This window comes from Fonsecaea nubica (genome assembly GCF_001646965.1).
Source record: "Fonsecaea nubica strain CBS 269.64 chromosome Unknown Scaff113, whole genome shotgun sequence".
Classification (NCBI taxonomy): Eukaryota; Fungi; Ascomycota; class Eurotiomycetes; order Chaetothyriales; family Herpotrichiellaceae; genus Fonsecaea; species Fonsecaea nubica.
Genome location: NW_019173786.1, coordinates 1,978 through 23,165, shown reverse-complemented (window position 1 = coordinate 23,165; position 21,188 = coordinate 1,978). Strand labels below are relative to the sequence as shown.

Sequence of the window (21,188 nt, the reverse complement as noted above, 5' to 3'; positions counted from 1 at the left end):
GAGTCAGTTGTTGTTGGGAGAGTTTTGTTCAAATCGTTGGAGAGGCGATAAACCCCAGTCCACGTCCCCTTGGGCAGCCATGCAGCCGCGCACCCAAGTCATGCTGTCATCTATGCAGGCGTGCATGCATGATACGAGGTGGCTTCGGTGCGTGGATCGGTGGGGGCAAACCGACCGATCGAGTCGACCTCAGACTCGGAACTTACAAGGGGACTGATTGACGATCCAGGATCGGCTGGTGTGTGTGTAGGCAGGTGTTTTGCTTTCTCTTCCTCTTCCTCTTCCTCTTCTCCTCTCTGTTTCTTGGCTTGCTTGTGTACGTGATTGGCTTGATGGATGGGTAGTAAGTGACTAGATACATCTGGTGGCACTGGTCATGGTCCTGAACCTGGTCCTACTGGTGGGTGGATATGTCCAGACATCCCAGTCCCGGTCCTTGGGTCTGTAATATTACTAGGTGGATTTTTGCACGCATTCGGGGCTCCTTCCGCCTCGCCTCCCACGCGAACCCGGGCATGATTCTTGGACTTTTTGGGGGTGTTCGGAGGAGTATATCGTGCTCAGACTCGGTCTCGGACTCGGACATGGGCTAGGACTCGGACGGGAGGACGAGATGGAGCCGAATAAGGATGGCCACGACTCGGCACGGCGCTCGCGACACAATGGCGCAGGCTTGGTAGGCTGGTAGGTGGTAGGGTAAGGCATATTTAGGTGTCGCATCTGTACCTTAGCGAGTACCGAGTACTGGGGTTTAGGAATAGGCGTTTACTCGTAGGTAGGTGTTTGGGGACTTGTGGCAAAAAGGACCTGATCTCACAGTATCTAGTACGAGTAGGTCTGTTAGGGACTCCTTGGTACCAAATACAAACAAGTACCGAGTACCGAGAACTGACAAGGACTTGGTAGTTGGGGGTGTACTCGGTAGGTGTTGGTTATCGGGGATCAGGTCGACTACCTACCAAGGAAAAGACCGTTGGTGAGAAGACTAACTGAACCTACGAAGGAAGTCAGTACGAGTCGTTGTAACTACGGACCTAGGTAGGCTGGTAGGTACCTCCAGTAGGTACCTAGGTACCCACGAGTAGTGGTGGCAGGCACTACCAGGACCTATTACACCTAGTACCTACCTAGGTACCTACCCTCGCTACATGCTTGTACTCGTAGGGAACGTGGGTGTTTGTGCATCGCCAAGATACGAGTGCCGTTAGTGCCGTTATTGGTTTCTCTCCCGAGCTCCCGCCCGCCCGTCTCTTTTGCCTTTCTGTCCACCTTGTTGGGTTTGACCAGTCCATTCATTCCACTCGCTATCAGACTTGGAACTCTGCCAGTGATTAGATGCGATTGCAGCGATTGCAGATCAGACACGCTACACGATACACGCTACAGACTCGTACTCGTTTAGATGCATGGCCCTACAACCACTACTACTGCTTCTGATGCTGATGCTGATCCAGATCCTGAGGGAAAGGGAAGAAGAACCCTTGGTACAAACCCAACACTATCCAACCTACCTACCTCACCCTCTCACTATTTCCTTTGACATTCTCTAGCACCTGGCTGGCTAACCAGCTGTACCTCTGGTTCTCGTTTCGTGCACAGAGAGATGTGCTGGGGCTGTTATACCTCTCGTTCTGGGGGTGAAGGGAGTATTGCATGATGTGTGACGTCCAACTCCCCCTGGTTTTTCCCTGACTATCTTTCAAGGCAACCAGCCTCACACACACTCCCCCCACTACAAAGCATGCGAGACAGGAACTCGGGGTGAATCCATGCCGACTTCTTGCTTCATGACTCGCTTGAAGACCGCGGACCAAATAATCGGAGCCTGTATTGTCCCGACGTTCCCTAGAAACATAGGGGTGAGAGACGGAGAGAAAAGACCCTAGCAGAGCTTGATACAATGGTACATTGGTATCAAAGGTACTAATTTGTATGGACTCAATACTCGAAACTTACACCCACATGTACCTGATGCCTCGACGGTCCACACCCATCTACCCCTACAAGGACATCCCCGGGTCAAACTCCCGGACACTGTGGGGAGGAATGGAGAGAAGCACCGACAACAAAGGCTGGACGGGTGTGACGGATGAGATGCTTCAGAAGCGAGCGAGATGCAGGTAAGAGCAGAAGAAGAAGCTTGACCGGACACCAGCGCCGTCCTCGTTGCACCCCCAGGATTTGGAATTTTTGTTTCTCACCCCGTCAAACGTCTGTCGTTGTTTGCTGGCGCCCTACCAGGGGCCTTCGAGACAAATGTACGAATACATGCATATGTACCTTAACCGATAGTCCCAAACCTACACGGCTACTTTCCGGTGAATTCGGCGGGGGGCTTTTGTCTCGGCAAGGTGATGGGAGGTGCTCACTAAGAACGTGCCTCGTGCATGCTTGTGGAGGTTTGCGTACCCGGCTGCATGAGTGTCGACGAGAGTGATGGCGTCTTGTAAGAAGGGAAGTTGGGGCGAAGCAAGACGGGACACGGCGAGTTCAAGCTTTAACAGAGTTCTTTAGCTACGAGAGTCGAAGAACCGTTGCGACTGCTCAATGTTGGATGACATATCGATATGTCCCCTTGTTTTGGTCTTCAGTTCAAGGCATGCAATATGCCGTTCGAGTCTTTGACGGGTACTGCTCACTCGGTATTTTCTCTGACCTGACCCAGAAAAGTGACTGAGAGACCGAGCGTGAAAGGAGACTCGAGGATGTGGTGTTGGAGAAAGAGAAAGAGATGCATTGATACGATACACCTCCCCTTTCTTCTCGGGCTCGACCAGATATTCTCACTCACTTGCACATAACTCTCGCTCGACCCACGCTCTTACACCTCTCTCAAGCTGACATGTCATGTACTGCATTATACCTACATGTATGGTCCTTTCTTTTCGTCCCTTGCCGTCCTATCCTGATCTATCCAGCCTGTCCGGGGATACCGTATGTCCAGGACCAGGAGCGCGAAGAGAAAAGCCAGGCTATCCATCCATCCGGCCAGACACAGACACATACTCCCAACATATTCCTATTTAGGTATGTGTGTATGTGTATCCATGTGAGTGGGGGTTTCCCCCTTATCCCCCTGTCCGGGGGAGGAATGATATCGGCCCGTGTGTGGGTACCCAGGTATCCTCCACCTTCCAACAAAGGGGGACAAAAGGATTCTCCCTGCATATACTCGCGTGTTCCACGGTAGGTACTCGCTACACGTACATCTGCGTGAGCGTGGGTGTGAGCGTGCCCTGCGAGGAGAAAAAGGATCAGGATCACCACCAGGACAAGGGCCAGGACCAGGATCGAATTGCAGTAGGAGGTGGATTGTGGAGGTACTGGGATTAGGGATTAGTGATGAAAGTATTGGAAATAGATCACTTGTCTATCTACATATGTACAGACGCTATGTACCTACCTATTGAAGCCATCGATATCACATATCACACATCACCATGTCATATTACATATCATGCTGTATACATCCCTACTGAGTTACCTCGTCCATCGCTCGCTTACCGCCGCCAGCACCAGTGCCGGTCCCCAAACCCCGTCCTGTCCCGTCCCATCCTATCCTCCCTCTCCTCTCTCCTTTCTTACAGTGATTATCTCGTCGGTGCGTTTCACGGGCAGAATCCGACCTCTCCCTCTGCTCTTTAACCATGCATGCATACATACATACATACATACATACATACATACATACATACATACATACATCCAAACACCTATCTTGTCGAGGTGTAATAGCGCCTCATTATATCTATTAGCGGTAGTGGTGGTGGTGGTGTGGTAGGTTGTAGTCATGGAAGAAATACATGTACTTTCGAGATATCACGAGTAACTCGCAAGACTAACTAAGATACTAGGTATCTACCTCGTACCTATGTACTCGTCCCCCGCGGGTTTTATACTCGATACTCATACACGTGGTTACGAGGAGTAAATATACAAGACCTCCCCCCCTTCGGGAAGCCTCTGGTGTCCCCGATCCCCAATCGGCCAGCCTTGCTCGTACCAACTAGCCCAACACAGCTAATGGCAGAACCGACTCAGAGGCGGGGGTCGATGGACTAACAATTTGTGATCCACGAGTATCTCTGCAGTACATACGACGAGGTACATACCAAGTACGAGGCCGACTTGAAAAACACCGGAAACATCCCCGACGATAACATCCACAGCATAAACTTGGAGCAAAACTTGTAGGACAATGCATGTTGGATTGGTTGTCACTCAATTACATTACAGCATCGCCCAGAGACAATAGCTCGGAAAGCTCATGCTCTCACCCTCCACGCTCTTCTATGTCTTCTGTCACCCATCCAGCTCTAAGCTCAAAGCAGAACCCAGCTGACACCAAATATTGGATATCAATAGTCATCTCCCGGCCCGAGAAACATACGCCAAAAGCGCCATGCACTATGTGTCCCCATGTCGCTCGCTCTGAAAAATGACCCGAAACAAACGTACAGTCGCCCACAACATGACATTAGTGCGGAATAGTCCAGTTGTCCACCCTTCTATCAACAAAAATACCGTGCTTTTGGGGAGACTGGACCCAGGTAATTCGCTCAGAACTTCTGGGTGAAGAAATAACGCCGGGCTGAAATCAGCAGTCGTCAATAAGAAAAGAAATTTCATGGGTATCGTGGCATCATCATCTCCTTTGTCATCACGTTTCCACTCTTCACACCGCAGGTACTCCAGTCTTCGTTCCGAGATTGCCCAGCAGGGCTTCTGGAGGCACCCGGTGGATGTTGGAATGTTTGTCCGTGTACGGGACACTGGGCACGCTCTTGTACCCAGCCCGCTTTCGTTGGATGTAGTTGAGGATGATGCCGATTAAAATTATCAGAAAGATGGTGCCTAATGCGGCACAGAGGGCGACGAGAATCACGATGCCAAGGGAGTGGCCTCCTTCTGTTGTCAAAGGGTCAGTCAAAATCGTTTTCACCAGGGAAAAGTTTACTCACCACTCGATCGGAGAACATTGGTCTGCGACGAGAAGACCTGACTTATGCTGCCAGGACTTCCGTCCGCTGTAGAAGCTAATATCAAAGGCTCCATGTGCGTGCCATTGAACAATGCTGCTGCGGCAGTTCCGAAGCCATTGATGTTCAGTTGACCCGTAACCAGCAAGGCATAGTCGTTGTCCAGGAATGCGGTCGACCCATGGTCTCGGGTCAAGGGCATGATTTGCAGACCGCGGATTGTAGTGCCGTCATCAAAAGCATCAACGACTGGTCTCACGTTGTCTCCATCAATCTCGACCAAAAAGGTCGAGCCGTTGGTCGCTGTACCTGCAACCCACATGTGATCCGCATCCGTGGTGGCAGGGCAGAATGCCGTTACTGGTCCAGGAATACCGGCGACTGGATAAACAGACCACGTCTGACTGTCAGTGCTGTAGGTCGCCAGTGACGTCTGATTGCCTTGTACCCTCAGATCACCTGCTGCCAGAAGATTCGATTTAGTCATCCAGAAAAGAGACGAAACGGTGCCTCCCAATTCAGTCCCAACCGTATTCCATTGACTCGTCGCCGTGTCGTACATGCAAACCACGGGACAAGATAGCTCTTGAGATGTCCGGTCAAACGATCCACCAACATACACGGCTGTTGAACCTGACTGTGGAGCTATCGCGTTAACCGTCACGTTGTTCCCTTGTAATGATGCTGGTTGGATTGCTCGGTATGCCGCGGTGCTCATATCGTACAAAACCAGACCATTGATGTCTGTATTCTCAACACGTCCGGAAATGGTACCACCAGCAAAGAGGATATTGTCTGAAAGGGCCAGAGCCAGCACGGTGGAACTGGCATCGAGACCGGTCGGGGGACCCGTCACTTGGTCGTTGTTGGACCCGTTCATGAACATGAGATTCTCGATGGTGGATCCACCGCTCGCAGTTGCTGTAAAGTGTCCTCCCAGGACGGTCACATTCTGTCCATGAGCGGTGTAATAGAGCCCTGTGTTGACACCAGTCACATTCTGCGTGGCTTGGACAGCTCGTTTTCTGGTAGCAGACTGAACGTCACTGGGGGTGATGTTGATGGGTAGTCGCGAAAGCGCGACTTGACCACCAGACTCAGACTGAAGGCCAGCAGCACCACTAATAGCTAGTCCGAGTGAGTTTATTGTCCCAGCCCCGAGCCAAGTGTTGTTCGGTAGAAATGTCGCGGCGTACAGTCGACCAACTAAGGCTTCCTTCGGTACGTCGAGGTTCGCCAGCCAGCCCTTCTGTGATGGAACCCAGATTGCCAATCCGTCCACCCGAGACACGGCTGTGGAGCCAGACGCGAGGATCCGCGTGAAAGCGCCGCTGAAAGCGATCACAGTTTCTGGGCCCCCGCTCTGGGAGATGTTAAGCTGCATCGGTTCAACCGCTTCCACCGGCCCGTCCAGTCCAGCACCCAGTGGCACCCAAGCGTTTTTGGAATACTGATAGGCAGCAACGTTGCTTAATCCATCCACATTGGCCTGGGCAGTGTTGGTGAAATTGCCTCCCACGTATAAAAAGTCGTCCAAGCTGTAAAGGTCGTTCACCGCGTCATTGAGGCCTCCATCAGGCAAAGAGGACGCATTGTTATTGCGGAAAGCCATGATATTCTCGAAGACGTCGTCGGAGAATCGACCCGCCGCGTAAATGGTGTCATCGCGCGTTGCCAGTGCCAGAACATTTGCGTTGGGTTTTAGCGTGGTGCCGGCGTTGTTGATGGCAGACTTGGAGAAGTCGGCGGTGGCATAGTTAACGGTTTGGTTGTCAGGATCATAGTCGAACAAACCATTGAGACCTCCGGTTGTCGACGTGAAGCCGAACTTGACTCGAGACGCGACAACCAATTGTGCATCCTGCTGTCCGGATGGCCTGAGAGTCACCGCAGGCCGAAAAGATGAGGTGCTGGCATCCACATGTCCTTGATACACGATGTCGTACTTGTCAAAATCGTTGGTTTGAAAGATCGTGGTGCCGAAAGATTGTTTTCCGTCCTGCGTCAGGCTGCCAGTGACGTTAACAATGGCGCGTGCTGAGCACGAGCTATCCTGCAGACAGCCAGGGGTATAGACAATGATGGAGTAGTTTCCGCTCTGCGGCACATTGGGTTCGAAAACTATCAGTGTGCTGTCAACGGTTGTGGGACCCACCACGACAGTGAGATAGTCCGACACACTTTCTCTCGACGGAGTCGTATACCAAGGCCCAGTAGCAGTGGCGTCGGATCGGATACTGGTGGTTTCGCAGGTGGGCTCGTTAAAGGCCTCAATGGCGTAAGAGAAGATGTCGTTCTGAAACAGTTCAATCCCCCCGAGGCCACCTCCACTGCCGTACCAGGCCGAAATGTCAATGGTGAAGCTGTTCATCCCCACCAGATTAACGAAGAAAAAGTCTTGATACGGCTGTGACGCGTTGTACTCTGCGAGTGGGCATGCTGCCGAGCACGAAATCAGATCTCCAGTGGTAGGGTCGGTAGTGGTGAAGTTGAGGATGCCATTGAGCGGGTGCGCCGTAAAGCGCCATGTCTTTGTACCTTTTCCACTTTGACTTGTCTGCCACAGTCGGAGCTTAGTAGGCTCGAAACCGAAAGCCAGATCGGCTCGCCAACTACCAGCAGTGTTGTCGGCCAGTAAAAAGTTGGACGAAGCATCGGTGCCATTCGATGGACAAACAATGTTCTTTGGATCTCCTAAGCCCGCGGTACTCGTGTTGCCCCGGGAAGTGAGATTGGCGGTCGAGAGGTTGATCACCTGGATCTCGGGATTGTTCAGGGAACTCGACGATATATTGCCCAGACCAGTAAAAGAACCCCCAAAGATGATGTGGCCGTCGGGGGCTTTGGTGATGGAGCTGACTGGGCCATCGAAACCGGCGAAGGGTAGACTCGACCAGCCGCCCGCTGCCCATCCAATTGCATTTGTTGAATTGCCCGCGTCAAAGGCACCACCAACGTAGAGAATTCCATTGTCCTGATCACAATAGAGAGCCGATACTGTTCCTTGCACCCCACCAATTGCCTGGATTTCCAGAGATGTTGCATTCATCCATGCTAGAGATCGCGCTGCGACTCCTCCAACACTGGTGAAATTGCCTCCGACCACGATCCCCATGAGTGTGTTATTAACCACCAACGGACAGAGGGCTTCGATGCTTGCATCGGTAGAGGACAGAATGTCGAACGCTCCGTTTGGTAACCGGGACAATATTGACTGTGTGCCATTGCCACTCAATCCTTCTCGTTGCCCAATTGACGTGTAAACAGAAATTGCGTCGAAGTCGCCTGCGAGGGTGACCTGCCCGAGGGACTTGATGTCGAGATTAGGTGAAGGTACTGTCTGTGAAACCGCGTGTGTGGCCAGTAGCAATAAAGCGGTCGACACCTTGGAGCCGAACCGTGACAGCAGATGCATGGTTTCGTGTGATCTGTGCCTGCGCCGTAGCGACGAGACGGAGGAGGGAGGAGCTACAACGGCGATATTCGTAGAGGCATGCTCAGTCGGTAACGACGCGGACCAGAGGCTCGGTGACAGAGAGCTTCTAAAACTGGTAACTCGGAGTTGGGCGTGGTCGAGTGCGGTCGAGCGCGATGGATTTAAACTGATGACAGGAGACGAATACGCGTAGGCAAGGACTGCGAAGGAGCAGGGATGGATTGAAACGGAGTGGTGTTCTGGTAGTAGTGGAGCACTTGAATTAAGAGGAGGACAGAGGGTTTGTTGATGTTTTCTTGTCAACCGAAACCCAAATCCAAATCCAAACCCTATGGGATGGTATTCTGGGTCAAGCGGTAGAGAGGGGGTATGACGGAAAAAAAAAGGACGACGGACAGGAAGGAGTGACAGTCGTGAGCTTGAGGATATGTTGGTTTGCGAGGTTGTGCAGGGAACGGGAAGGTCAAGATGAAGATCCTTGGAAAAGAAGCTGCCAGTGACGAAAGGAGATTGTCCGTAGCGGAAAAAGTGAACAATTGGCGATGTGTAGGGCGATTGAGGATTGTGAGGAGAGCAAGCCACAGACTCGCTCGAGGCCAGCCCTGGGAAAGTTCTGGGGCAGGAAAACAAGGCCAAGTGAGTAGTGGAGCTGTCGGCGTGGGCTTTGTACCACCTGCACAAGTGCGACTAGAAGGGGAACAGTGTCAGAAGCTCCTAAGCAAGAGAAGGTCTAAGAGTGGTCAAGCTGCCACGATAGGCCCACGGAGCCCAGGAACAATCCTGCAAGAAGCTTTTGGGGCACTCGCGGTTGCTGCAGAGTCGGATGTCCAAATGCCCGGCGTCACCCCGTCATCCAGTCAGGCCCCATGGAATGCCTGTAGCCCGCCGAAGCCACCTATAAGCTGCTCCAGGCCTCTCTAAGCCCCTCCATCCATCTCCGCAGCCTCAATCTGGGCCACAAATTGCTGCCACCAATTACTGTCGAGAAATGCACATCAACAGCACATCTTCTCCGATCGACTGGACAACGGAACGGCCACAGAATCTTCTACTCTTCTCGAATGAAATCACCAGAGATGACTGTAGTCGTGTCCGTGTACGAGAGATCCAACACCTTTTCAGACATCCTAGACATCCCAAGATGTCCAGCTCTGACCCGGTCCTCTGCCACAACTCAAAATCTGACGCTGCGGCGAGCGCAATTTCCCTGAAGGAGCCGGTCACAGAGGGGAGAGAGAGAGGACCCGTGGATCTCCTCATAAGCCACGATTTGATTTGACCTGTGCTTCAGCTTGATTCCGTCCTCCGTGCAGAGTGACATTGAGCAACGTTTCCATCTCCTCTCGTGCGCGATCAATCGATAGCATCAAACGATCGAAACGGACAATGTGCGAGAAGAACCAGAGTGTAGCAAAAATCAGGGACTGTACACTTCGGTTGTTGGAACACAAGTCGTCATCAGCCAGGGAACCCCATGCTTCGAAGCCGTCGGACTTGGATGAGTATTCCGAGCGCCGAGCCATCTTGCGCTGGTGCTTTCTACCTGCACAAATACGGTGGTGTGTACATCCTCGTACATCTACACAAGAGGTTCCGAGTACCGGGACAGGAGAGACACGCTCACGCTTACACTCACGCACACGCGCTCACGTTCACACGTGCCACTGAAACATCCTTGGTCACGGTCCCCATTGGGTAGTCCGTGATCAACACCCGTGTTTCGACATCTCGACACCCTGGATCTTAGTGATAATACTGGTGAACACGGGTCGAAGTTTCATCATTATCTACGTCGTCGCCGCTTGACCCTTTCACTTAAAGTTGTCGTTACCTCTTCTTCAACCTTCATTTCGGTCTTGAACCCGTCTTGCTCAGGCCCCCGCTTAAGGGATACTCGTTGTGCAGTCCTTTTCCTTACAACCTTCGACTGCCCTTCACTTCCCTTTTCCCCTTCCTCTCCTTCCCCTTTCTCGACTTTGACTTCCACCTTGGTTGTGAGTTTCTCAGCAAACGTCCTCAAGTCTGCCGTGAACAACACGCTATGCGCCCACCCTGCTTCCTTACCCCATATCTTCCGAAAATGGTTCGCCACCGCATCGTATGTCCCCTTGGTCATACTACTATTCCTCCCCTTTCCCAACTTGTAGTCTCTCTGCGCAATCTGCCACACGTGTGTGTCTACCGGCACCGCCTCCCCCCAACCCAACCCCATCAGACAAACACAATCGGCCACTTTAGGGCCCACGCCTTGTAACTCGAGGAGTTTCTCATGTGCGGCACGATAGCCGTCACGACCTTCAGGTTTCATTTCGCCGGCAGGGAACGGCTTGGTGGTGCGGTATGCAGGAGACTCGGGGTTGCGAAGAGTGTCGAGCCAGCCGGATTCTCGATCCTCGGCGATCATTTTCGCGGTCTGATATATGTATTTTGCACGGTAGCCGAACCCCAGCTCCCTCAAGTGGCTCTCGACGTTCTTGCCCGTCAACGATTTTGGCGCTGGGAAGTCGTGGTATGGTCGACCCTCCAGCGTGCCAATGTAGGTTCCGTAGTGGGTGCACAGCTTGTCCACCATCTGCGATATCCGTATGATATTGTTGTTGCTGCTGCATATGAAACCTACCAAGGCCTCCCATGCATCCTGCCGCAGTATCCTCACCCCCGTAAATTTGGGCGCCTTCTTGCGAAAGTTGGCGTCTGACGCAGACCATTGGGCGTAAAGGGCTTCGAGATTCGGCTCCAGGTTGAGGTAGTGCTGGATCAGGCATCTCGTATCGTCATCGCCCTCAGTTGCGGCACTGTTGCAGTCCTCGTCTGAGACGGTGGTCGGTGGGACGGACGAGGGTGGCGTCAGAGGCGCCTCAAAGGACGGTGTAGCGGTCGCAGATGCGGGCCATATCGAGCGATACTGGATGTGCAATTTGTCGGGTTGGGAAAGTTGGACAATGCGACCACGAAGTGTACAGGCCCAGGTCTGGTCGTCGCATTGTCGCCAGCGAAAGGACTGCCCGCAGCGAAGGGTGGTTGCCAGGCACAGTTCATTAAGGGAGACGGGGAGCCCGCGCCATTCGCTGATTCGAGTCATTTCGACGACCTTGACGGCTGGATGGATGGTGGGAAGAGATCAACTAACAGCACGAAGCAGTTGTGAGCCCCTCATGCCTGACCAACGTTTCGTAGAGCGCAAACCTATTTGGCGACTAAATCGTAGGGCAGAATAGGGGGCAGGGGGGCAGTCAAAGCCACTAGGCTCCGTTCTTTAAGCAAAACGCGATCGTGAAGGGATCGCGTTCCCCGCGTAGCACCGAGGCATTGAACGAAATTATCCCTAGCCCCGGCACCACAGGCATACTCGTATTAAGTAGTAAAACATGTTTTGGCCTGCTTGTATGCCCACGATTGGGGCCGCTGCTAGGTAGAAGGCATTCTCCCCTTCAAAGTCTCCATATTTACGAGCTTTTTATACCGACAATATGCCATGTCCTCGATCCTCGTGAGTACCAGTCATCCAACTTTGTATCCCATTAAAAATCATCAGTGCCATCGGAATAAATCGAGGCCGAAACTCCAGACAACCCCCTTCGCTCAAAATTGATAATGTGCACGCTTGTCCAAAACCTGCTCTTTTCCCAATATACACAAATTCCCTAGAGATCGAGTCTCTTTTCGGGCTGAGATTGTCCAAAAGTGGCGGCAGCATCCCGGCCAGTGACGACAGCCTCTCCGTGAATAACAACGTTGTCGTCGAGGATGGAGTTGCTGAATATCAAGTATTCGTGTCGGCCTTTCCAGAACCAGTACACTCCACCAAAGACGACGACCCCAGCAAGGATGACAATTGCCCAATTCATGTTCGCTATCTCACCCACGACAGGAACATACTGGGGAAAGACATAGAAAAGAACCACGATGATACTCCATAGCAATCCCGCGATATTGACAGCGTAACCCCATCGACCGAGATCGAAGTGCGGTCGCGGTGGCAAGTGTTGACGGCCTCGCAGAACCACGCAAAGGATCGGGATGCAGTAGGAGACCTGCAAAGCAACGCCGCCTCCCGAAATTATCGCGTAGAAGGCTAGCGAACTGCCCAGCACAAGGAGACCTGTGAGGAGGTTCAAAACGATAAAACCCATCATGGCTCGGAGGGGCATCTGGAATCGCTTGTTGACCTGGGCAAAATAGTCGGAATAGGGGAAAGCTCTGTCACGAGCCATCGACCATGCAAGACGTGAACCGGCGGTGTTCATGTTGACAATGATCAAATACTGTTCACCGTCAGCTGTCTCGTTACCAGCAAACCGTCCTCGAGCAAATCACATACGTTCAGGCCCATCATCATGATGGCAACCCATATTCCCCCTCCATACGTCGAGTCCAGCACCTCTATGAACCATTCCTGAAGACTCGTTAGCCGGTTGGTACAACGGCATGCGTCTTGTTGGGCCGTACCACGTAGGAGGAGGTGGCTTGAAGGTAATCTTCCCAGTTGGGGCCTACTGTATAGCACATAACGATGGCTGAGAGCCAGGCAGTTACGCCAGCCCACACCATGGACCACACCATGACTCGCTATGCTGTGGTTAGTAATGCGAAGCCAAAGCGCTGGGGCAATCACTTACAGGAGCGTCGCGTGAGGCGTTCTTCATTTCCTCGACCAAGTGCATTACACCATCGCTGCCATAGAGGCCGTAGATGGGAACATACATGCTCAGAATGAAGACCCAGCCCTTTGACGTCCAGCCTGACGTGTTGAGAAACTCGGTGAATACAAATTTTGAGCTGTTCTTGTCGGCTAAGACCAGGAAAACGATTGTCCAGATGAGCGCATTCGAGATGTTGAAGAATGCACCAAATAGTTGCAAGGCTGGAAGATACTTTGGGAGCAGATTCGACAGCGCAGGAGCAACAAGAAAGCCTGTATAGATAAGCCAGGTCATGTAAGGCTGTGAATGATTTAGTGGGTGCAACAGTGGTTGGACAGCCTGACAACTCCTACCTTCCAGTCAACGTTTGGATGGATGATCTCAACGAGAGCCGCCACAATTTCTGCGCTGTTCAACGCGCAGGAGCTAGCTGTCGAAATTTCTCCCACCAGAACACACCAGCCGACAAGATACGAGAGGAAGCGCCGTGAGCTCTCGGGGGCGACAACCTAGAAGGTCAGTCAACAATTGTCCATCTCAGCTGATAGGGCACATACCTGTGTATAGAACTGCTGGCCTCCTGCAGTAGGCCAGATCGAGCAGTATTCAGCCAGTGAAGCCATGACAAGGAGTTGCCCAATCGTGACTACGACACTAGGATTTGCATCCATTAAAGATGTTCCTCCACAGACTCTTGGAGACCTGACTCACGTTCCCCAGACCAGACACACCGGCCCCCCGAGCGTAAATATGTAGTAGAACATGACAATATTGCAACTCCATGAGCATAGAATGGTGGTCTGGTATGCCATCACTGCCCCAGCACTTATTAGCCTTGAAAATCACCGGCTGGCATTTTTTTGGTCACGCTTACAGCTCCAGAAATTGTATGTTCGCTTCAGCTCTGGCTTGTGGCCCAGGCTGAGGAGTTGACTCTCATCGCTACTCAGGCCCACTGTATCATCTTTGATCACGTCCATATCGAAGCGACAACAATGGTCAGGGTCCTTCGAGCGGACAGCTGAGTGTGAGGAAGCAGGCGGAAGGGTATGAATGTACTCATGGGGTTGAGCACAATGTACCGTCTCTTTCGCGTAGAGATAAATATCAATCGAAGAGATCCAGAGCGTCAAATGGCTGAAGTTTAAAAGAACCGCGTACACGTGGGAACTCGTCTCTTCCCCTTTCACTCTACTGCGGTCTCGTTTTTTTCACCAAAGAGAGCCTAGCTGGGTGGACTTGTCCAAAATTGTTATCTTTCTGCCGAGCACCCGATGGTGTAGGGATATCATGAGATAAGAGGGAACCGGACTGCTGTGGAATGAACATGATAACTTTGGGGTATGGAGAAAGCTCTTGATGAGGTTCGACAGATTCTGCTGGGTGCAGATGGAAGGGCCCCCGGGGTGCCTAAAGAGGTTGGTTTGCAACGGCCAGCTCCTTTCAGCCCCATCAATGAGGAGCTGGACAAATCAAGGTCGGCGCGGTGATCAAGGTGGAATTTAGACGAACGGGAACAACCGGGGGGACCAGGCGTGCCAGGGCATTTCTCTCGTCAATATCCCGATGAAGTGTTAGCCTTTATTGCTTTCCGGTTTCCGCGTGGCTCCTAGTTGCAGAGGTGATCAGCGTCAGCTGCGATACAATACCATGAAGTGCTAACGAACAAGAATTCTCTAGAAGACAAGCAAGACGGAAAGACGGATCTGTAGCCACCCTTCCCCAGATCTCGGTGGGTATCATCAGATTACTTCCTCCCAGTACCGAGTATGCTTATTGTCTCCAGAACATAAGGGATTCGTCCGTAATATGGGGGGGCTTTGGTGAATGTGTTTGTGCACGCGCACTGACCGGTGTTGGACCAGATTGAAATAACTGCGTACTCGATACCGAATCAATGACAATATCTCATGATGGAACTTTTGTTGATGGAACTGCGGGGGTGTTTTGAATCGTGCCCTGTGAGACCGGCACGACTGGATTGACTGCGGACTCATTGACCTGTTGGCCCGTGTCACGTGCTGCGCATGTCGGCTGCCCACTCTTCCCCCCCCCCCAAATGGCACATGTTCAGCCGCAACCGATAAGCTCATTGCACACACCTCGAGTTCAACCTCCTTCATTCAGTCTGGGTCCCTTTTTGCCGAAAGCATATTGTATCCGGTGACACCATGAGACCTACTGCTGGTTCCATCCAACCCATCTGATAGTCCAGAATGAGCCGCAACGTGGTTCACAAGCCCTGATCACTGCCGAGAGCTCGCCATGAATACCCTTCCCAGCGACGATGTGAGGGCTGCAAGTCAGGCTTCAAGTTCGAGCCCGCCCACCACCGGGCCACAAGGTGCATCCTTGCAACCTCCTCTGTCCTTGAGTCGGAGGAGAAAGTGGAAGTTGCCCATCAGGAGGCTGACTGTTGCAAAGATTGTCCAACCTGTGTCAGAAGACGAATTCGCTGCGACAGATCACTCCCCAAATGCATCAAATGCTCGAAGAAAGGATTGGTCTGCCCTGGTTACGGCCCTCGATTGAGATGGGCCAATGGTATAGCCGTTCGTGGACACCTCAAAGGGCGAACCACGCCACACGTTGACAAACCGCCTCCTAAACCCAGCAGCGCGGCACTCAAGGACTCGACCTCTCCCAAGTCCACCAAATCCCCCGAACAAAACATCAATGTTCGCCCTGCCCTGATCGTGGAGCCTCTAGCAACCACTTTTCCCGGCTTTCCAGACCCGGCCACCAGATCGCGACTACTGGAGCATTATGACAAACAGATTGCAGGCTTGATGGTGTGGATAGACTCGGAAAGGAACGAATACCGCCGGCTGGTCCTCCCCTTGGCTGACCAGCAACCCGTGCTTCTCCTCGCCATCCTAGCCATCTCTGCCCAGCATCTCGCTGTTACCACGGGCAAGGAATTGAGCTTTCCCGCTCGTGCCCGTGATGCAGCAGTCACCTTGATATCAAAACAGATTCAGCAGGTGACCGGCCAGTTGGCCGCAGGCTTTGACCTGGGCAGCCAGATAGACCCGGATACTGCAGTGTGGATGCTGGCCTCAATGCTCACTCTGGCTAACTATGAAATGACAGAGACGGAGACCGGCGCGGCCGCAGCTGACTCGCACCGTCAAGCTGCCAGGACGTTGGTGAACGCGCTCGCAACAACGAACCGGGAGAACAACGCTCTGTTCCACTTTCTCCGGAACCAGCTTTCCATATACGATATCTTGGCCTGCACCACCATTTTCGGACCCTTGAGCACTGTAGAAGTGATCCTTCCAGCGCCCGATCATTCCAACCTGATCTTTTCCGAATTCCTGTCCCTCCTACACAAGGTGACAGTATGGTCACGAGAACGACATGAGAAGGAGTCTTCTGGAAACTTCAACCCTGCTGACCTCCCAATAACCTCTACCGATGCACGAGCGGGGTTCGAGCAGGCCCGAGGGTCGACTTTGATGGCTGCCGGTCTCCTCGAACTGCCACGAGACGCCAGACGGCGGGACTTTGTGCGCATCGTCGACATATACCACCATGCTGCCCTTCTTTACACTTACAGAGTTCTTTTCCTTTGCCAGGTGGAACCGCTCGAGGTCAGCGCCTCCACAATGGTTTTGTTTGAAAGGTTGCATCAACTTGAAGACACACCGTCATGCCTGCAAAATCTCCCGTGGCCTGTGTTCATTGCCGGCACCGAATGCTCCGATGATCTGGAGCGCCAGGCATTTGTAGCAAAAATGTACACAGACATCGCTCAAGATATGGGCTTCAAGTACTATCTGGGCATCCTGCGCTTTTTGCAAGATCTGTGGTCCAACAAGGAAACCACTTGGACCGAGTTGGCGCGCCATTACGAGGCAAGTGGAAAGAAAATTGTTGCTGTTTGAGGATGATGTTGTGATTTTGTCGATGACGCAGACGATGTGGCCCTGGTGGCCTCGATCGCCTCTCGTTCTGCTCTGCCGACCACTCAACTATGCATCAGGGGTTTGACCCTCAGCCCAATTCGTGATTTTCGACTCCTGCAGGATGGTGCTGGAGGGTGACACGTCAAGGTGCAACAATTTGAAACGTGTCGAGAAGTCAAGGGTGCTTATGAAGAGCATCAGTTGCTCTGCAAGTTTGGTGGCATGTACGTCGCAAGCCATATCCACAACATGGACTATGCATTGTGACCGCAGATGCAACTTCATCTTATTTCGGTTAGTGAGTTGACTCCATCCACCTGCTCTCCAAGGATTGACAAAGTTGGTAGCAAACTCGAGAACCATACCTTAGGCCCACGGCCGGTCGGACCATATCCGCATTGAAGAGTCTCTCTGTGGCTTTTACATCTGCCGACACTGTAGCGAGCTCCCTGGTCGTCCCCAGCAGCCCATGTTCCGGCACGTTGTCGTTTCCAACATCTTCATGAGAACGCAGGGACTGGGTGACTGGTATCTGGGGCGTATGATAACGTACATTCTCTGGACGACACCACCCAGGCAAACCCATGATCAACCTACTCGCACCGGACTGATTCCTGTATCGGACGAGATATACTTCCGCTCGAGCACCAGAACCCGTTCAATAATGCGATTGAGACGAGCATGGGATTGACGAGAACGGTTCTTTCTCCCTCGCATGCGACAATTGACACTATTTGTCAGCCGTGGGCCTGGCCTGTATCAGGACCGCAATATGGAATTCGAGGCTGGTCCCTAGGTATCTCCCGTTTCGCAAATCTGAGGCGCGACACCAAGATCGTGAGTAGCAAGTGTGACAGAGTGCACGAAAGCGATAGACGAGTCAAGTTGGACCACCACCTCTTACGCTGCCTTGGTCCCGACTCCCTCGCATCGGGTGTGGGCTTTGCTTTCGTTAGGCTGATATTGCCCTGTAAGCTTGCGGGAGGATCCATCGCACGGCCAAGTGGTGCCCGGGTTACCCTATTCAAAAGTACTTGCGGAGTCCGTGCCTTGTTGAGCCCTGCAAGGCGCATCCTTCCAATATCTGAACCCTCATCTTCGCCTGAAATCAAAGAAACAGGCACATCTTTTGGGGAGTCTGAGGCCGAAAACACAGTGTTAGACCGAGCAAAGAAAGGTCTTGATATCTGGGGCGAGATCCATCTCTGCGGCTCCTATCAACGCCTATTTCCATAACATAATTTATATACCGTCCAGATGCTGAGATATTGCACCAATCATAGGAGAAGGAAAATATGCGACACTAGACCCCAAACAGGCGTTCGGTAGAGAAATGTCGTCCACCAAGGCCCTACACGAGGTGGATTGCCTACAGCGAGTGTTTGCTACCACGCCGGTCACCTGCTGAATTGGGCATCTGATGAGAGAGAGGCTCGAGGCTCGGACGAAGTCAGATTCTCAAACAGGTTGTCGGTCGACGCTGGGTCTTGTCTGTGCTACATTTCCCTAGTATGGTATGGTTCTCGAATTGCCCCCCCCCCCCCCCCCCCCAAAACCCGGCCTTGTTCAGTCGTTATCGATACTCCACAGTTTGCCATCCTGACGCCGAGTCCGAGATTTTGTCTATTATTGCGTGAGCTTGGGGGAGGTGGGACGCAGAGAGGCAAAGCGGACATATCAGTCAACGAGTTCCCAATTATTCCTTCGCAACAACAACCCGCACAGCGACTAGAGGACGGCGACTTTCCTGAACACGACTCCTTCGTTTGTGTTTTATCACCGTCACCAGAAAGCCCCCGCCTTTCCAATAAAAGCTCGACGCCTGACACTCGTTGTGATCTTGATACTACCCAGGAACTTCCAGTAGCCTTCGTTGCCCTTTGGATCTTCTCGGAGTCAGGCTTCCTCCCAAGATGGTCTTAAAAAGATTTCTTCACCAGCCTCCTGTCATGCATCCTCAGAGACGGCAGGATATCACTCACAAGAATGTCCAGCAACTCTTCCGCACACAAAGTTTTCAAAACGCTGTGGCAAGACGCCTAGCCGAGTCAGTCAGAATTCCAACGGTGACTTATGATGGTATGGGTCACGTTGGAGAAGATCCTCGGTGGGAGATTTTCTTCCAGTTTTCGAATTATCTGAAGGAGGCATTCCCAAGAGTGTGAGCATGTTGTTCTGGTCGCGGGGCTTCATATCCTAATTGTCTGCGCCAGATATGAAGAACTGACATTGGAAACCATTAATCAACATGGCCTCTTATTTACATGGGCTGGTTCAAACAGTGCTATGAAGCCCCTCCTGTTCATGGCTCATTCAGACGTGGGTGTTGTACATGGCACTGCTCGAAAATTACCATTCATTTGACACTGCTCAGGTCGTCCCCGCAGGCGAATCAACTTCTGAGGAATGGACCTATCCACCTTATTCTGGCCATTACGATGGAGAGTATATCTGGGGGCGAGGCTCCGAAGACGACAAATCGAATCTCATTGCAATGTTGACAGCCATCGACTGCTTACTCGCATGTGACTTCGTACCAGACCGGACGGTGATCGTCTCGGTCGGCTTCGACGAGGAGGGTGGAGCCGAACAGAGTTATGGCGCTAGGTGCCTCGCGGAGACACTCTTGGAGAGATATGGCAAGGACGGTATCGAATTGATTGTGTGTTTGATTCAACGCCGTGCTGGACCCCTGCTGACCTCGCGTGCCAGTTCGACGAGGGCATCGCGGGTATTGAGAATCGTTTCGGAACGGACTTCGCACTACCTGCCACGGCCGAAAAGGGATATATCGATGTCGCTGTGACTGTCAATGTTCCGGGAGGCCACTCCTCTACCCCGCCTGACCATACAGCTAGTTTGTCTCCCTTGACTCGCTGCGGAGGGCGAGAAATGTTCTGACTTCGAGACAGTTGGGTTTTTGGCCCAGATCATTCGTTTGATTGAGGACCACCCATTTCAATCACAGCTGGTTCGAAACAATCCGACTTTGACGTACCTTCGACAAGCTGCTTTATATGCCAAACAGATGCCCGAAGATCTGCGCGAAGCAATCCTCGGCGCGCAGAGCTCTGAAAGGCTCCTCGAATATATGGATAGCGACCGCGAGAGACGTGCTATGATTAGAACATCCACAGCGGTTGACGTGATTCAAGGCGGAGACAAGGGTAGGTGGCTCAATGCTTGCTGGGCGGCGACACTGTCGAGTCCAGCACATGTGCTGTGAATAGCAGTGCTAACCGATTGTATAGTAAACTCGCTCCCAGAGAATGCCAGCGTTCTCGTCAATCATCGCATCGCAATCCAAGATTCGGTCCAGGCTGTGAAGAGCCACTACGTTGATCTGCTGGCGCCTTGGGCGCAGGAACGAGGTTTCAAACTTCACGCTTTTGGTGAAAAGGCTCAATGTGAAAACAACAATGTGACACGACCAGGTAACAACACTGCCGATTGTGGTGACCTCACTCTTTCCGCACATTACGAGCTCGAGTCGTCGCCGGTCTCATGTGCAGAGGATGCCCGATTCAGACTACTTGCAGGTACCATCAAAGGCGTGTTTGGGGATGACGTGGTTGTTGCGCCTGAACTGTTGACTGGTAGGTTGGATTGGCGAGAGAGTCCTTCTTCGTGGATACATGCTAAGGATTGCAGGGAATACTGACACTAGATACTACTGGGACCTTTCGCCGCAGATATACCGTATGTCTCCATGGCGAGCGAGCCATGACCCCCGAGGGACTCGGATGCACACGGTGGATGAGAGGATGCCCATCAAAGGCCTCATGGAGATGGTACACTTTTACCACGAGTTCATCCGTGTAGTGGACGAGGTCCCCGTCCAGAATCCCCGGGACATCCAGAAGCAAACTCGACACGAAAGCATGATTTGACATTCCTTTCGCAGCCGGGTGTGCGTCAAACGAGCAAAACGAGGACAAACCTGGCAAAGTGGCGGTTGCCAATACCAGCGTGAGGCGGCGATGCTGTCCGAGACGGTCAACTTGCCAGAAGGGGATCAGGCTGCCAACCAGGGTTCAAATGCTTGTTGGAAGATGTACCTTGGACGAGTGATTGCATAGGCATTGAAATGTCAGGACGACCGTGGGCACAACATTTCTGGAGGGACCGAAACCAAACGCGAATTCTCTTAGCTGGGGAACTGGCCGAATTTCTGGGGTAACTTCTGCAGCACATGGTGATCGAGTAACAGGGCCACCCA

At 52.4% G+C, this 21,188-nt stretch overlaps 5 protein-coding genes across 5 annotated transcripts; 2 read left to right on the top strand and 3 right to left on the bottom strand.

Moving 5' to 3' along the window:
- Window positions 1-4,675: 4,675 nt before the first annotated feature.
- On the bottom strand, window positions 4,676-8,394 carry AYO20_10491 (hypothetical protein; the record flags this gene model as incomplete). Its single annotated transcript, XM_022648748.1, has 2 exons — window positions 4,676-4,908; window positions 4,962-8,394. The coding sequence occupies 2 exons, from the start codon at window positions 8,392-8,394 to the stop codon at window positions 4,676-4,678; spliced, it is 3,666 nt and encodes a 1,221-aa protein (XP_022495255.1).
- A 1,277-nt stretch (window positions 8,395-9,671) lies between these two features.
- On the bottom strand, window positions 9,672-11,497 carry AYO20_10490 (hypothetical protein; the record flags this gene model as incomplete). Its single annotated transcript, XM_022648747.1, has 5 exons — window positions 9,672-9,954; window positions 10,052-10,151; window positions 10,207-10,576; window positions 10,637-10,987; window positions 11,036-11,497. The coding sequence occupies 5 exons, from the start codon at window positions 11,495-11,497 to the stop codon at window positions 9,672-9,674; spliced, it is 1,566 nt and encodes a 521-aa protein (XP_022495254.1).
- A 562-nt stretch (window positions 11,498-12,059) lies between these two features.
- On the bottom strand, window positions 12,060-14,038 carry AYO20_10489 (hypothetical protein; the record flags this gene model as incomplete). The annotated part of the gene is made up of 8 exons (XM_022648746.1): window positions 12,060-12,680; window positions 12,737-12,811; window positions 12,865-12,984; window positions 13,035-13,358; window positions 13,412-13,567; window positions 13,616-13,712; window positions 13,770-13,872; window positions 13,933-14,038. 8 exons carry the CDS (start codon window positions 14,036-14,038, stop codon window positions 12,060-12,062), a joined length of 1,602 nt encoding a protein of 533 aa, XP_022495253.1.
- Window positions 14,039-15,323: 1,285 nt separating this feature from the next.
- AYO20_10488 (hypothetical protein) lies at window positions 15,324-16,948 on the top strand (the record flags this gene model as incomplete). The annotated part of the gene is made up of 2 exons (XM_022648745.1): window positions 15,324-15,562; window positions 15,673-16,948. The coding sequence occupies 2 exons, from the start codon at window positions 15,324-15,326 to the stop codon at window positions 16,946-16,948; spliced, it is 1,515 nt and encodes a 504-aa protein (XP_022495252.1).
- Window positions 16,949-19,301: 2,353 nt separating this feature from the next.
- On the top strand, window positions 19,302-20,859 carry AYO20_10487 (hypothetical protein; the record flags this gene model as incomplete). Its single annotated transcript, XM_022648744.1, has 5 exons — window positions 19,302-19,631; window positions 19,682-19,826; window positions 19,882-20,136; window positions 20,221-20,565; window positions 20,621-20,859. 5 exons carry the CDS (start codon window positions 19,302-19,304, stop codon window positions 20,857-20,859), a joined length of 1,314 nt encoding a protein of 437 aa, XP_022495251.1.
- Between the last annotated feature and the right edge of the window lie 329 nt (window positions 20,860-21,188).